The sequence below is a fragment of the Arvicola amphibius genome, chromosome 9, assembly GCF_903992535.2.
Source record: "Arvicola amphibius chromosome 9, mArvAmp1.2, whole genome shotgun sequence".
NCBI classification, from domain to species: domain Eukaryota; kingdom Metazoa; phylum Chordata; class Mammalia; order Rodentia; family Cricetidae; genus Arvicola; species Arvicola amphibius.
The window spans coordinates 44,275,200-44,291,972 of NC_052055.2; the positions used below are offsets into that span (position 1 = coordinate 44,275,200).

The 16,773-nt window shown below is 51.8% G+C and overlaps 1 protein-coding gene across 2 annotated transcripts in view; it reads right to left on the bottom strand.

Moving 5' to 3' along the window:
• The window catches only part of Celsr1 (cadherin EGF LAG seven-pass G-type receptor 1), a 139,303-nt gene that overhangs the window by 16,313 nt on the left and 106,217 nt on the right, over window positions 1–16,773 (bottom strand). For both annotated transcript variants that reach the window (XM_038342501.1, XM_038342500.1), the window contains 13 exons: window positions 15,841–16,026; window positions 14,150–14,263; window positions 13,470–13,644; window positions 12,581–12,722; window positions 12,158–12,278; window positions 9,750–9,933; window positions 9,340–9,441; window positions 8,438–8,532; window positions 7,813–8,022; window positions 6,829–7,012; window positions 5,282–5,425; window positions 3,277–3,481; window positions 1,739–1,906 (listed from right to left, as the gene is read on the bottom strand). In XM_038342501.1, the coding sequence (XP_038198429.1) occupies window positions 1,739–1,906; window positions 3,277–3,481; window positions 5,282–5,425; window positions 6,829–7,012; window positions 7,813–8,022; window positions 8,438–8,532; window positions 9,340–9,441; window positions 9,750–9,933; window positions 12,158–12,278; window positions 12,581–12,722; window positions 13,470–13,644; window positions 14,150–14,263; window positions 15,841–16,026 (2,030 nt within the window). The remainder of the gene's footprint in view (window positions 1–1,738; window positions 1,907–3,276; window positions 3,482–5,281; window positions 5,426–6,828; window positions 7,013–7,812; window positions 8,023–8,437; window positions 8,533–9,339; window positions 9,442–9,749; window positions 9,934–12,157; window positions 12,279–12,580; window positions 12,723–13,469; window positions 13,645–14,149; window positions 14,264–15,840; window positions 16,027–16,773) is intronic.

Below are 16,773 nucleotides of genomic sequence, written 5' to 3' on the forward strand. Positions count from 1 at the left end.
AGCCAAGGCCGAGACAGCCACTCTGTTCACCAGCCATACTGGGAGCCTCAATGGCCTCAGCCATAAGCATCTCTCCATTGTCCGCTTTCATGTTCCCCTTGCGCAATGTTTTACAGGAGCCGCCTGGAAGCCAGGGTCCAATTAGCGCTGCTGTTTCACTGATGGAAAGCCCCAAATAACAAGTTGTTACGAGGGCCCTGCCTTCTGTGGCTCTGGGAAAGTCCTATAATCCCTCTGATCCTCAGTTTACTCATCTGTAAAATGGGGTGTGACGGTCGACGCGCTTTGCCAGGGGTGCTCAGTTTGGGGGATCATGGCAGCAACACAAAGCAGGGGGCAGATCACTAGAGCCACTGCTAATTGCCATTATTCAAACAAATAGCCAGGGACAGCCAGCCGTGCCTGGCGGCCGTGGGGCCCACACACCAGACACCAACGCTTCCCTTCACTCTCCTTTGTGAGCCAAAGATCTATTAGGCCCCGGACTAAATGAGCTCACTTGTAAACTGGAAAGTACCGGGCCAGAGAAGATGAATGCTCCTGCCCGAGCATGTGCCTGGGCGCCCAGCATAGACTCATGTGGTAGCTCCCCTTTCAATCCTGGGGGACCATGACATGGGAAATGTCCCTGTGGGAGGAGCTTCCAGATGTGCACCCGGGCCCAGCTTTAGGCATGCAGAGAGGGCTGAGGTTCTGATCCCCTGAATCCCAGGCTCCCTGTGATGAGGAAGAGCAGGACACTTTTCACTTCAGACCATGTGCCAAGCCTGGTGACGGGGACTATTCCAGCACTTTCTTGTTCCACCCTGTGCCCCCCTATGTAAGGGCGACCAAAATGAGACCAAAGAGTTGGGCAAGGAGGTGAAGGCCTGGCATCTCCCATGACTCCTGCAGCTAAAAAGACAAAGGTAATGACCCCATTGACTTCAGCCACAGACAGGTCACTGGCCTTGGAATCCAATGTCACACAGGAACAGGGCAATAGCATCTTACATCTTTTTAAGTCAACCTCCCTGCTTCCTTGATTGTAGGTGCACCCCTATGTGGCACATTGTGAATCTGGTCATTCTTTGAGTTATCTCTGATGGCTCCAGAAACAAGTCAAACACACCCTGCTATGGGGGACAGCCTGGGACCACCACTGCCACTTTCTGCATGTGTTCATCTCTGAGTCCCATATCCTCCTGCAAGTGGCCTTCCTGGCAGAGAAATGGGTGCTTGTGCGGACTCCATATCGCAGGTGTTCTATAGGTGATCAGCCCATCTCTGCCACGGCCTCCTCGAGGGAGCCTTGTGTATGCATGCCTGTTTCTCTGTGAGTATTGTATCTACCTGTGTACATGCCCTATGTATTCCTGCATATGTATGCATGTATGTATCTATGTATTATTGCATGTGGATCATGTCTATATTATGTGTGCACATTTTTGTGCATGTTCTCGTGATGTGTGTATAGGACTATATTTTTCCACAAGAATATAAATAATTCTTCAATGTGCACACAGACTTATGCACACATGCATGTGTGCGTGTGTGTGTATGTGTGTGTGTGTGTGCATCTGGGCACACACTGACACTTCTAAAGGCAAAATGGGGGAAGCCTCCTATTTTGTTCAGCTCTGGAAGGGGAAAACAGCCTTCATTCTGCCATCTGAGCCTTCTGACCTCAGCCAGGCCCTCTCATACAAACAGGACTCTCACAGAAGAGGTTCTTTCAGGCTCTTGGGGTCCCACTTACTCAAGGGAGTGGTTCCAGAATACACAGACAGGCTTGCTTCGCTCCTCAGTCTCCAACAAGGCAAACTCCACCAAGACGGGCCTCTGCAGAGAGCTGGGGAGTGGGGTCCCCTCACTGTACACCACAGCACTGACTACTGGGGTGTTGATGATGGGCCGGTTAGGCAATCTGTAGCAGAGAGGGATGATTGCAGGGATAAACATGATTAATTCACATTCTGTGTGTGAGAACCTGCATCCGGACACTATGAGGACATGGTCAGATGAGCAGCCGACACACAGGTCATGGACACAGATCACATGGCACTGCCCTCAGGAGGGTCTGGGCCTCACTTCCGGTATTCTCAAGAGTACAGGGAAAGGAGCCAGGTGCGGGTCGCACATGCCTTTAATCACAGTACTCAGGAGGCAGACTCAGGCAGAGCTCTCTCTTAGTTCGAGGCCAGCCTGGTCTATGAAGCAAGTTCCAGGACAGCCAGAGTGATTTGGTTACACAGAGAAACCCTCGGGCTAGAGTGGTTAAGAGCACTGACTGCTCTTCCAAAGGACCTGGGTTCAATTCCCAGCACCCACATGGCAGCTCCCAAATGTCTGAAGATCCAGTTGCAGGGGATCTGACACCTTCTCACCAATGCATATTAAATAAACCATAAAAAAATATTTAAAAAAAAAAACCCTTCCCCCCCCCAAAAAAAACAAGCAAAAAGCAAAAACAAACAAGCAAAAAAATGTACAGGGAGACTTATCACCTCCCGGGGAAGGAGGCTTTAGAAACTTTAAGGAGCAGGCATGTCACTGTAAGATGTCAGAGGCGGCTCAGTGGTTAAGAGCATTGCCTGCTCTTCCAAAGGTCCTGAGTTCAATTCCCAGCAATCACATGGTGGCTCACAACCATCTGTAATGGGGTCTGGTGCCCTCTTCTGGCCTTCAGGCATACACACAGACAGAATATTGTATACATAATAAATAAATATTTAAAAAAAAAAGATGTCAGAGGCCATTATATCTGGTGGTGACACTGGGAGCAGTAACATGGCCCACATAGGGAATCGGGTTAAGTGACCACAGACCGGAACCCAGTCACCCATCTCAAAGCGTGATGCAAAAACAAGGACTGGGGAACAAGGAAGCACCCACAAACTACAGTAGCTGAGAAGGCTTGTGTGCAGCCTTCTGTTCAGGGGCAACATGCGCCGTCCAGCACACTGGCTGAGTGGCTCTTGATACTGGGCCAGCAGAGGGCAGATGAACCTATAGGTATAACCTCTGACAGCCTCTGGGTGTGGTATGGGGGGACAGGATAGAGCCCCCAGAGGTACACGTTGGTACAAACAAAAGAACATATGGGCATAAACTGAAGCAAAGGGCATGCACCATCCCAGGGCACAGCGCCATGGCAGACACAAAACCTCTCTCTGGAGATCATTGCAGGCCAGGGTCACTTCGTAATGTTATTGTGAGTGACAGTGAGTGAATAGAACTTTGACTCAGGGTGTTGGGGAAATGGGTCCCCTCAAGGTCCCCACACCCAGGTCTCACCGGAGGCTGCGGTGGTCGGGGTCGTAGTGTTCAGGCAGCAGCTGACCCAGAGTCCGGTAAATTATGACCAGGGCAACAGCAAACTGGCCGGGCTCGTCGGGGTGTCTCCTCTGTCTGCTGAATGAGGTTTCTCTCTCAGCCCTGGGTTCTGGTTGTGGCGTCTGTGGTGCAGTCCTCCGGTTGCCCAGCCTCACCATGGGGCTTTCTGCAGTGTGAGAACAGAGTGTGAGGACTCAGGGCAGACAGCTGTGCCACCAAGCAGGTTCTACACTCTTAAAACGAGCAGGTGGAAGCTAACATGGAGTCTCCTCAGAAGCCACACATTAACAGCCCGAGGCCCAGTAGTTCTACCGTTGGGTATGTGTTAGAAGAGCTGCAAACAGATTTGAAGATGTGGCCACAGACTGCCCACATTCACAGACAGAAAGTAGCACAGTGGCCACGGAGGTTGGACTTGTTAGTGACCAGTGGCTAGTGTCACAACAACAAGAGGAAGGGCTGGGGAGGGTGGGAGGCACTGGGGATGCAGCAGATACCTTTGGATGGAGTGTTTAGAGGGGCAACAATGTCATGTGGTGGGGGGTTGGGGTCTTAGCGACACCCCCGCTCAGAGCAGTGCTGGGAGCTGCAGGAGGAGACAGGGGCCTTCTGCACAGATGAGTTCTGTGCCCTATGCTTTCTAACTTCATGCTAAATGCGGACATGTTTTCAACTGTACATGAGAGAGGCCAAGTATATACTCCACACATAAGTACATACCTGGGGTGCCCAGCCTACAGTGTCATGCAACTCACTAAAGCAGCCATGAAGTAGGAGACTTTGGTGGGAGGCTGACTGTGCCAGCACCTGGGCTCAGTGGAGGAGAGGACAGGGAAAGAGACATTATTGTCATGCTCCCTGGATCAGGATATGGAAGGGATGGGCCTATTCCCTGCCTCAGTGAGGCTCCTTCCTAACTGCCGGCCTAATAGACACCATGTTGCCTGACAAGTGGGCAGTGTGGTCTATGCTGGCCAACCCTAGGGTTTTGGCAGCTTTCAGATTTGGCACAATGAATAAAATGCCACCTGCAGGGCCATGGAGAATTAGGGATGAGACGGTATGGGATGCCCCATGGGGGTGGTCCCTGAACCATGCCTCAGCAGCAGATAGGTGACGGCGCCACAGAGACAGAGTCCCCTTGGTAACAATGCTAAGGGACAGACACATGTACACACACATAAGAATAGTCTACTTGTGCACCATGTAGGCAATACATATATGGGTATGCGCATGCACAGAATACTTACATGCATACATGCACACATGGTATTTGTGCATGCACAGGATATAACCACATGCACACATAATATAAACATATATATGTATATGTATACATATAAACATGCACTCCTGGAATCGTACATATATATGCATATTAATAAATGTATGTGTACACTGAATATATACACATATGCACATTAACATATACACAAATAGAAACATTCTGAACATACACATATATAAACATATATACACATATATTAACATATGCACATATACACATACTGGGTATATACACATACACATTAACATTCACATACTGAATGTATACGCAACATATACAAGCATACACAACATATACATGTATACACACAGAATACCACACATATACACATCAGGAACATACATACCCATGCGTAGATAGAATATATGCATACTTGCATGCAAGGGACACTCTTAAGCTCACACACAACACAATCACTTTTGTAGCCTGCTTTGAACAAACATAGCACATGCATGTGGAAGCTGCAACTGAACAGCTTGGAAGATGGGGCCTGTTCTGAGCTTGCTCCCACATCCATGAGAACCTCTCACAGTATCTATAGAAGATGCTTGAGCATTACTCAGGCCTGCTTGCTCCGTGACTCGTTCAGGGTACACGCAGGACTCTTAGAGGGTCACTCTCTCCTGAACGAACGGAGACACTCAAGGCAACAAGGGGCTTCTGTGTAGGCGGCTTCACCTTTTTTCTCTGGCGGTTTGAAGGTGTCAGCTGGGAAGGACACGGAGGACTCCAACTCCCTTGGGAACTCTTCCCGAACGTTCTCAAACCTTGGCACCTGGGCGCCGGTGAAGTTAAACTTGTCGAAGACGTCAACTGCAAGAACTGGGACAGTTCCTTGACTCACTCCCACATGTTCGCGCTTTCCCGAACCCCAAGTTTTTATATGATGGCTGTTGTTTCCACAGCAGCCATTGTCCCTAGGGAACCTACTGAGAGTCACAACAGGACACCTGCGGGTCCTGTTTTACAAGGCAAAGTGTGGCTCTTTACAGTGGCACCTGGCACTGCCCTGCATGGCTCTGGCGGGGTGAAATATGAGGGGCTAGGCCAGCCACAACATGGCGGCGAGGGGTACTGCCCCACTCTGTTCTTCGGGCCGTGCCACCTCCCCGCAGCCGTTCCACGTGGTGGAGATAGAGGCATAGCTGGTGAAATCGACCGTGACAGAGCAAGCTCTGTAGCACGGACTCACACTGTTTGCTCTCTGCCTTGCGGAAACACCTACAGGCCCCTGATGGGACACACAGTCGAGCTGTCCCTCAGCTGGCGCTGGCCACCGCCACTCTGACAAAGAGGCAGAATCATGCCTGTATGTGCCAGGGGCCCCCTCACACCATCCTGCCCTGTTAGACTGCCCTCTAAAAGCTGAGCATAGAGGTGCCCGTCTTTAAACCCAGCACACAGGGGGCAGAGGCAGGCGGATTTGTGAGTTCCAGGATGGCCTGAAATGGATAGTGAGACCCTGTCTCAAAAGAGCCCCTCAAAATAGACTCACTGCTAGGATAGTGCCCCTTGAGCCACCTGTAGGAGGAGTGAGGGGTAGAAGGAAAAGCCTGCGGTGTTGGGTAAGGGAGCTCAGAGGGTCAATATCAGCAATGCTGCTGGTCCCACACCTAGCTAGAGGAACTCCCTATGGGATAGAGATCTTCAGGACTTGGGGACTTCTTGACAGCTTTGTCCAGACAGATTGGGAACTGATTTTACCAACCTGGGGCTTTCTCTGGTTGAAGGAATCATGACTGTTAAACTCCCAAGCCCAGAGATGTGTGTACTAGCGTTTGATGTAACATGGACCATGGGGTGCCAGTAGCACTGATTGCTCCCAGGCTGGGAGAGCCTGCACCTCCATCCCCACATGTCCCTCCTGCACGTACTTCCATCTGTGGTCAATGGGGAGAAGGGCATATTGTCCCCAGGCAAGCTGCACTGTGGGGAATCCCAAACCTGGATATCTAGAAGGCCAGTTGGACTCCAAAGACCCCAGGGTGACACCGCCACAGAAGTATCTGGCCCCAGGAATGACATTAGCCATTGTAGATGTCTTTCGAGTTGGGCCTCTTCTCCCGTTTTACAGAAGCAGCAGCTAGAGGTTAGAACTGAGCTGCTGGCTCACTTTTCTACAGAGTGCCTGGGCTGTGCCCCCACCCACTTCATTGTCGGTGGCCAATGAACGCCCAAAGTCCCTGGGGGTCAGGTGTTCTGCCCTCCCACAGGTCAGTCCGTACTCATGTTGGCGGTGATGATGATGAAGGGTCTCAGATAGGTCCTTTTCACGTTCCGGGCCACGTTGCTGAAGTACGCCTCGAAGTGTCTCAGGAGCTGTGCTGCGCCGCCCTCGCTTCGCTGGATCTGTTCCCACGATGCCTGGGTAGCCGGGGCCAGGAGGGCACTGCCCGTCTGGACAACGTCCTGGACAGACAGACAGACAGACAGACAGATGGTATTCAGTCTTCTGTCCTCAGATGCCTGGTACTGAGATGGAGCAAACCATCTTATAGACAGCCAGGAGCTGATCAGGACTGAGCTGGGCCAGGAGAGCATCATCAGAGTCAACGACAGAGGCCAGAGACTGCCAGGAGAGTGTCTGGCTGAGGGCCATGCCATGGGGAGGGAGCAAAGCAGGGCTACAAATGGACATCGGCTGTCAGAGACTCCACCAGGAGCGTGCCCTGCTGGGGTCTCACATAGATATCCCCAGACACTAAGGAGGAAGACAGGCAGGGATGTCCCTTCATGTCAGACCCTGGACCACACAGGTAAACCAGAGAAGGGAACCACTGTGTACTTCGCTGAGGATGGAAGTGTAGCGAGGCCAGCTGCGGACATACTTATAGGGCAATGCCCCACATCTATACCCACCACACCAGGGTTTATGTGAAACAGCGTTCAGCACAGTATTGGATGTGGGACTTAAATGACGTGGAGCAGAGGGCCTTTGAGGAAGGTGTCTGTAGGAGGCTCAAGAGCCTATTACTAGGCTTTACCATTCTCTGACTGTGCCCTTGGGCAAACCCTAAGCTCCATGTGCCTCAGTTTCCTTATCTGTCAAGGGGTAAGAGAATATGCATAGCTACAACACATGCCACTTAGAACGCTGTGCCTACTCAGTGGTCCCTAACTGTTAGTATTGCTGCTGTCAGCGAAGCTGTGGTCCGCTCTTGCCTCGCGAGACTTTCTCACACCTGAAATGGAGTTCACCCTCCTCTTACCTCATGGAAATTAGCCTCCCGAGTGGCTGCCAAGTCGAAACCCTGTTGGTGGCTCTCATGCTGCAGGATGCGGGCCAGCAGCTGGTAGGCTGTGCGCACATCATTGCCAAAGAGTGTGCCATTGCGCTGTGTGGCATTCCTCAGCGCCTTTGCCAGCCTCAGGGACCTGTCTCCATCCATCCTTGTCTCGTTGCGGCTCAGCTTCTCATTCTGGAACAAAAAAGAAATGGCAACGTTTGCAAATAGATTTCATTTGCTCTGGCCCTTCCCGCCATTCAGAAAATCTCTACTTTTTTGTAACTTTGATAGTACTTTGAAGATTCCAAACCCACAAATGATCCTGAGTTGACAACAGTAGCAAGAAAAAGGCAGGCCTGCTGGGTGGAGTATGTGGAAGCAATACCATAGTTTGATGACAGTGAAGGCTCTGTCTACAGAACCAGAACCAGAGGACAGAAGAACTACATACTTGAGGCCAGCCTAACTCACCTGAATGAAGGAAGTAGGCCTGGCCCCTGCAGCCCCAGGGTTGTCCCTTCTCTACTTGCTTCCAGATTCACAGCCTCTTGGGAGCCATACGTGACCCAAATGCAACCCCTATAGCACAGACCCAAGAGGCACCTACCATGACCTTGAGATCCACAAAGGAGCCTGAGGTGCAGTTGAAGAGCTCTGGGGGAAGCCAGCCCTTCTCCCCGCTGCAGTGCCGAATTGCATTGCCTTGGGAAACAAAAGCATGCTCAGAACTGTGGGTGGCCACCTAGTAACACCACAACCCGACACACTTGGCCAACCCTCGCCCTGAGCACAGATGAGGGTCCAGGTGGGGGCTATGTCAGTCAAGGTCACAGCCACAGGACAGGGCCAACTCATGCGCTCATCTTCCATGCTGAAACTCAAGCTGCCCTGATAGTTAGGCTCAGACCCTCTGGGCTCCCTGCGATGCAAGCAACTCTGTGGGCATGGGCAAGTCTGTGAGACAATGAGCCAGTGCTAAAGACCTCCACACAGGGCTTACTGGAGACAGCACAGACGCCATTACTTGCCATTTTACAGAGAACAAATACCACAGACAACAAGATGACTTGCCAAGGCCCTAGGCAGGGTGGCAAAGCATTTTCCTCCGCTACGCCCCTTTCATGTTCTGCCTCCTGCTATTAAGGGGAAAACTATGTCATTTCTCCCAAACACATTCCTTAATTGCATATTTGAAAATCAAATTAAAGGTGTATGGGTGTTTTGTCTGCATGTGTGTCTGGGCATCACCACCACATACATGCCCAGTGCCAGGGAGGCCAGAAGAGAGCTTTGGATCCCCCAGAACTGGAGTTACAGATGGCTATGAGCCACCACGTGGGTTCTGGGAATCGAACCCAGGTCCTCTAGAAGAGAAGCCAGTGTTCTTAACCAAGGAACTATCTCTTTAGCCCATGGGATTCTTTCAATGTTGACATTCAAAAGCTCAGATGCTCTGCCTGCCTGAGACTGGTTTCCTATCCTGAGGAAAAACCCAGGCACAGGACTTACCCACTGATCCTTTGGGGCATGGCACCGCTGCTGGCTGTCCAAATTTCGTCTGTGGCCACCAGATGCCAGCCTCAAATGCTCTGGGACACCCATTGTAGATCACTGAGGGCAGAGGAAGGCATCATTCAACTCGGCTCAGCCGTACACAAAATGTCCTACGTCCCACCTGCAAAAGGCTCCTGACAAGAGTGACCCCCAATACCTTCCAGTCACCATGCACACTATGCACACTAGTGCCTCACCAAGACCAGGTTTCTAGAAGGCCAAGAGCACTCAGAATAAAGGCTGCCAGGATTCTCTGAGCCCAAGGAATATACAGGCACATACATGCACATGCTAGCATACACATGTTAAACACGGCAGTCTGTTCTGCAGTGTGACCAGAAAGGGGTCAGGGGACAATAACAGACCTTCACAGCCGAGTGAGGTGACCTCGGCAAAGGGGTTATCACAGCGGTTGCATTGGCGGCCAATAACGCCAGGCTTGCAGGCACACTGCCCAGTGTCCATGTCGCAGGCACGGCTGTGGGAGCCATGGGGGAAGCAGTCGCAGGGAAGGCAGGCATCCTGGGCTGGGGGCTTGTAGTAATTCTCCTGGAAAAGGCAGAGGTGGGGCCAGTGAGATGGCTCAGTGGGTAAAGGTGCTGGCCACACAAGTCTGGCCGACTGAGATCTCCACAGAGTTGTCCCCTGGCCTCCCCATGTGCACCATGACACTAAATAAAACTCTTTTCTCTTTCTTTCTTTCTTTCTTTCTTTCTTTCTTTCTTTCTTTCTTTCTTTCTTTCTTTCCTTCCTTCCTTCCTTCCTTCCTTCCTTCCTTCCTTCTTTCTTTCTTCCTTACTTCCTTCCTTTTTTTTTTTTTGCTTTTTTTTTTTGTTTTTCAAGACTGGGTTTCTCTGTGTTGCTTTGGAGTCTGTCTTTGGAGCTTTTGTAGACGAGGTTGGCCTTGAACTCAAAGAGATCTGCACGCCTCTGCCTCCCGAGTGCTGGGACTAAAGGCGTGTGCCACCACTACCTGCCTGGCTAAAACTCTTTACGTATACTTCTTGTAAGTACTGAGATGGTTCTCGGGGCTTCATGCGTATTTGACAAGTTCTCTATTCAAAATTATTCCAAAGCCTCCCCTCTCCCCCAGACAGGGACTCCCTTCACAGACCAGGCTGGCTTTGAACTCATGATCCTTCTGCTTCAGCCTCCTGTGTGCTGGAATTACAGGCATCTAGTACCATACCTAATTAAACACTTTCTCTTACTTAACAATACGCTTATTTTGTACATGCGTGTATATGTGTATGTGAATACAATGGTGTGTCAGGAGGTCAGAGGACCACTTTAGGGTTGTTCACGCCTGCTGCCTCGTGAAATCTGGGGACTGAAGTCAGGCCAGTATGTAAGGGCCTCTGCAAGCTGAGCCATCTTGCCTGCCCACTTTAAGCTCTGATGAGAAAAACCTGTAGGTATCTTTCCCCTGAATGCTGTAACATGCCTCTTCCTTCCTCCTGCCACCCACAGATGCAGTTGGCCCCTCTAAGCATGCAAGGCCAGGCCTGAGCCATGTTCATTCACATTCATTTCAACTTGACACTTAGTGTTTTGAGGCACCAGGCCTGTGCCACTGTTGGAATCACCGTGGAGCACTCGGGGCCAGACTGACACTGGAGAAGCAGTGGATCACAGGCAGCCCACGGTGACAATTTCCTTCGTTCTCACCCTGTCTCCTTGACAACATGTCCCTTACTGAGCGACTACAGCTCCGCTAAAACCCAATGGCAATCTTCCAGAGGCAACTCTGAAGGCCTCTGCAGTTGGGGGCGGGGCTCCCCACAACTGTGGCTAAGCACACAGGAGAATATTCAGAAGCTGTGAGACCAAGTGTCCAATGCTGTACACACATTAGGTCTGGATACCAAGACAGGGTATGGCTCGTGTATATGTGTGGGGAGGGCGGTAAGAGGGGACCAAATCTAGGGTCTGTGCAATGCCGAGTGTGTGAGCTCTATCTTCTGTGTGTATATGTGTATTGGGGGGAGAGGGGGAGTGCTGGGGATCAAATCCAGGGTCTGTGCAATGCCGAGTGTGTGAGCTCCATCTTCTGAGACATATACCCTGCCCTCCAGATTTTAAAAACTGCCATCACTAAGTGCCAGTTTGGTAAAAGGGCAGGACAGCAGCTGACTAGGAAAACCAAGGCTAATGCCAAGAATGTGGCAGCCTGCACAGAAATGTCTTGATCTGCTATTCCTCAGTTGTGTGGGGCTGAAGAAAGACTACAGTGCTTCTAGATCCCATAGTGGGACAGTCTGAACCAGTTTAGATGTGAGCGGCCCTGGAGTGTTCACAGAGCCCAGGTGAGCAACCCAATCAATATATGTTTGTTTGCTTTGTTGTTCAAGACAGGGTTTCTCTGTGTAGCCCTGGCTGTCCTGGAACTCTTTCTGTAGACCAGGAAGGCCTTGAATTCAGAGACCCACTAGCCTCTGCCTCATGAGTACTGGGATTAGATGCGTGCACCACCACTGCCCAGCAGAACCCAACATCTATATGTGTGCGTGTGTGGGTGTATGTATGTATGTATGTGTGACTATGTACAGGTAGCAGTGCATGCAGATATCTGTGCTTATATAGCAGTGTATGTGAATACAGGTGAATGTTTGTATATGAAAGTTTATGATGTGTGTGTGTGTGTGTGTGTGTGTGTGTGTGTATCTGTCCATGTGTGTAGACTCATGTTTGTATGTAGGCCATACCGTGCATGCATGGCCAGCTTGCTGGGCTCAAGTCGAAGGGAGGTGGGGACAGACTGGTGGCCTCTCACCTTGCATTGGCATTGGCCATTGGTCTTGTTGCAGTCTGGATCAAAGCCTTGACTGACGGCACAATGACAGGGGCCACACACCGGGTTGCCCCACCAGCCTTTGGGGCATGGAAGATCGACTCTGATGGAAAAAGAAGGTGACAGATGAAGGATACTCAAAGAAGTTTGTGCCCTCATCCCCACCTTTAGGGGCCACATACCCAACCAGGCTCTGTCTACAGAAATGGTTTAAAATGATGTTTTTCTCCATGTTTTCATCTGTCTTAAAGACACATGAGAATCCCAGTACAGGCCTTGGTTAATGTGGCAGAGACAGGAGGGGCAGGGTGGGGATGGCATCTGTACCTCCCCAGGGGAGAAGAGGCAGGGAAGATGGGGACAGAAGCCACGAGGGCCACCAGGCAGTGTCACGGGCTCTCTTACTTGTTCTCGCAGTACTGCCCATAGTGGCCAGGCCCGCATTTGCATGAGTAGCCACGAGGACTGTTGGGGGCGCGCACACACGCTGCTACATGCTTGCAGGGGTTCAGGAGACACGCATCCACACACTTTCTTCCAAAGTACCCTGTGGGGACAGGGCCAGCATAAGCTCTACTTCAAGGCTTCTCCTGCATCCTATGCTTCCGGAAGCTGACCGTTCCTGCCACTCAGCAAAAGGGAGGAGCAGCCTCCCCTCCAGGTCATAGGGAGACAGACTGGGAAAACATGGAAGGCAGCCAGCCCAGCCCAGCCCAGGCCAGGCCAGGGGAGGGTGGAATGCAGGGGTGTCTGTGGGTCCTGGCTGTTCCAGACACATGGGCCATGGGAGCTCTCGATGGATTAGCTTCAGTGTGTCTCCACCCACCAGGTCCAAAGGTGACAGGTGAATGTGACTTTAGGATGTGTCACTTTTACACTACTGTGCTCCAGCTGCACTTGGAAATTAAAGTCCCGAAATGTTCTCTAGGCTGAGAAAGAAAGAGCAAGGGAGTCTGTTTCCAGTAGAAAGGTCCACTGCTTTCAGGGGGGAGTAGGGAGGTTGAAAGAAGGTCTACCTCGGTAGCCCAGGCTAGCCCCCGGGAACCTCACCATACAGCCCAAGCTGGCCTCAGATTTGCAGCAGTTTTCCTGCCATGGCTAACATTTCCTCCCAGGTGCTGATATTATAGGTGTGAGTCACCACGCATGGCACAGAGGCCACTTCTCATAAAACAGCTCAGGATCCTATAGCCTCGCTGAGTTGATCGGGGAAGCTAATGCCTCAAATCACTTTCCCTAGATGCACTGTAGCCACCAAAGGCTCCTCTACTATGGTGTAAAGGGAGGGCCCCACCTCTGTCGCAGACGCAGGAGTAGCTATCCCAGGTGTCACGGCAGTGGCTGTGTGGAGGGCAGGGGTCTGAGGCACACGGGTCCTCCACGTCACAACCGTCCTTTACCCTGACCTTGAGGGCGTCATTCATGTTCAGGGTGGCAATGTTGGTAGACGTCTCCCCCATCCTCACGCCCTGCATTTAAAAAGTGAGGGCAGCTGGACTCAGTCCCAGAGTGCTAGAACCCCAAAAGGTAAAGAGACGTTAAGAGAGCCCCCAAATTCTCTCCCAGTCTGAACAGTTCTTATCCCCACAGCGTAGAGGCCAGAGACATGGGCAATGTTGGATCACACAGCATGGCCAGTAGCAAAGGACTGTGTGGTCTGTGCCCCCTGCAGGGGGCTGTGTGCAGGACAAGGGACATGTGAATTGCTCCCTTGGCAGTTGTGGGACACCTGTGTGGATATGAAGTTGGACCAGGCAGCCATGGCAGAAGCAAGAGGATGAAGGCTGGGGATGTAGAGACTGAATCCTGGCATAAAGAAAGCTATGGGGAAGGTGGAAGTGAGCAGGAAACGTGAGTTTAGGGTGCCTACTTGATAGCCATTCCTTTGTTAAAAATGAACTGAAGAATCATACCCACTGCAGTGATGGCGGCCTGAGCCAGCCATGCAAAGACGCAGTGCCGTGCCCACCATACCTGCATACAGCCTCGGAAACCACGGCGCACGGACAACTTGTCCTCAGACACACCTCCGATGACAATAGTCCGCATCTTCAACCCAGGAAGCTGGTTCCCAATCTGCACCGTGCTCTACACAGAAAGAACGGGGGTGTCTGGGCACACTTGCCCAATGGGAGGAACGGGGGTCTCTGTGCACACCTTCCCAGTGGGAAGAACGGGGGTCTCTGGGCACACCTTCCCATTGGGAGGAATGGGGGTCTCTGGGCACACCTTCCCAATGGGAGGAATGGGGGTCTCTGGGCACACCTTCCCAATGGGAGGAACGGGAGTCTCTGTGCACACCTTCCCAGTGGGAAGAATGGGGGTCTCTGGGCACACCTTCCCATTGGGAGGAATGGGGGTCTCTGGGCACACCTTCCCATTGGGAGGAATGGGGGTCTCTGGGCACACCTTCCCAATGGGAGGAATGGGGGTCTCTGGGCACACCTTCCCAATGGGAGGAACGGGAGTCTCTGTGCACACCTTCCCAGTGGGAAGAACAGGGGTCTCTGTGCACACCTTCCCAGTGGGAGGAATGGGGGGGGGGTCTCTGGGCACACCTTCCCAGTGGAGGAATGGCGGTCTCTGGGCACACCTTCCCATTGGGAGGAGTGGGGGTCTCTGGGCACACCTTCCCAGTGGGAGGAATGGTGGTCTCTGTGCACACCTTCCCATTGGGAGGAATGGGGATCTCTGGGCACACCTTCCCAGTGGGAGGAATGGTGGTCTCCATGCACACCTTCCCAGTGGGAAGAACGGGGGTCTCTGGGCATAGCTTCCCAATGGGAGAAATGTGCTAAAGACCAAGGAAGAGAGACCTGAATCACTTCCCTAGAGCCTCCAAAGGAACACCTGGCCTTCTGGAGGGAAGCAGGCTGGCTGTATGTGGCACATAGGGCATGGGATCCAGGTGGTCAGTGGGGAAGACATGGGCAACTTTCCTGCCCTAAAATGGGCATAGCACCCAGAGAGCCATGCTGAGAGAATGAGCTGGGTTAACAGGAGGCAGGCAGGGAGAGGGAGCCATGCATTACCGTGGGAATACCATGGGTCTCAGCTGGCTCCCAGCCCCAGCAAGGAGCATCTAAACTCAACAGCTATGTACTCTTAGAATGTGGTGCAAGGTGAACTGAGACTCCGAGGCATTCTCTCGGCATGTGGGTATCTTCTGACATGTGCCATGTTCTCTGGCTGGGAACTGCAGAAACCAGTCTGGTTCAGGGAGCATTCTGAGGATACTGTCAGGAGACAGCTGCCACAGAATTGGGACAGATGTGTGTCTGTGTCTTCCAGCCTGTCGGCTCCCTCGTCTTTTCCAGCTTAATTCACTTTCCCCCTTTCTGGGAAAGGTATGCTGATATCTGTGCATGGGGACAGACAGGCACAGTGCTGGTGGATGAGATGCTACTCAGAGCAACTCCGCGGAGGGGAAGCTCCGCAAAGGCACCCGAAGCACCATGCTGGGAGACACAGGTGGGCAGGGCCCGACTCCAGACTATAGAAGTATCCTCAGCATACATGGAACAGAAGATACAAAGCCAGGGATACCAACCAGTACTTCTCCAAACCTCCAAGGTCCCTGCAGGCGCTAGCACATTGAGCACCATTGTGCTTTCCCGGGGGCCAATGAAGGAACGGTTTCCAGATGGGTACAAGTACATACTCACCTGGTCCATCCCATAGTCCAAGGTCATGACGGCCAGGTATTTGATGTCCTTGCCCTCCTTGGCACTCCTCAGTTCTATTAGCACGTGATGCCATTCTCCATCGGTTACCCGGGACTTGGACAGCTGCATGGACGCCACATCGGAAGGACCGTGGGAGACTTCAAACTGGATGTAGCTGTTGAGAATCTGTAGGGCAGAGAGAGCCACACCAACTGACTAGTGTAGTGACATGGAGAGCACTCTGCAGACATCTAATGACACAGACATGCAGACGGGCTTAGACATGGCACCAGCGTGGGGAAAGAAATGAATTTAAAAATTAGGAGCCAGGCATGATGGTGCCCACCTGTTATCCCAGAACTTGGCGGAACAGCAGGGATGGTCCTGAGTTTGGAGACAGCTTATTCTAAATAGCAAGTGTCAGGCCAGCCTGGGCTACATAGTGAGACTATCTCAAAAGAGAAAGAAAAGAAAACAAAGAAAGACACAGATTTGGCTGGGGATGTAGCTCAGTGGTAGAGAACCTGCCTGGCGATGTAAGGCCTGGGCTTTGCTCTCTACCACCACCGCACACCAACAATTAGGAACAATTTTAGTTTGTCAGCCTCTCATCTTGTTGGAAGACATGCACGAAAATCATGAGTATTGCACCTAGCCTAGAACAGTTAAATTAATGCAGTTAAGGCCAGGTGCAGTGGTACATGCATTTAATCCCAGCACTTGGGAGGTGGAGGCAGGGGCAAGGGCAGGGGGAGCCGAGGGGTAGAGGCATGGGCAAGTGGACCTTCGTGTGTTTGAGGCCATCCTGGTCTACACAGTGAGTTCCAGGCCAGCCAAGACAAAAAACGAAAAACAAGCAAAACCACAAAAAGAAAATAAAAGAAAGGAAGAAAAGAAAATGAATGCAGCTGGGGGCTGACAAGATGACTGGGG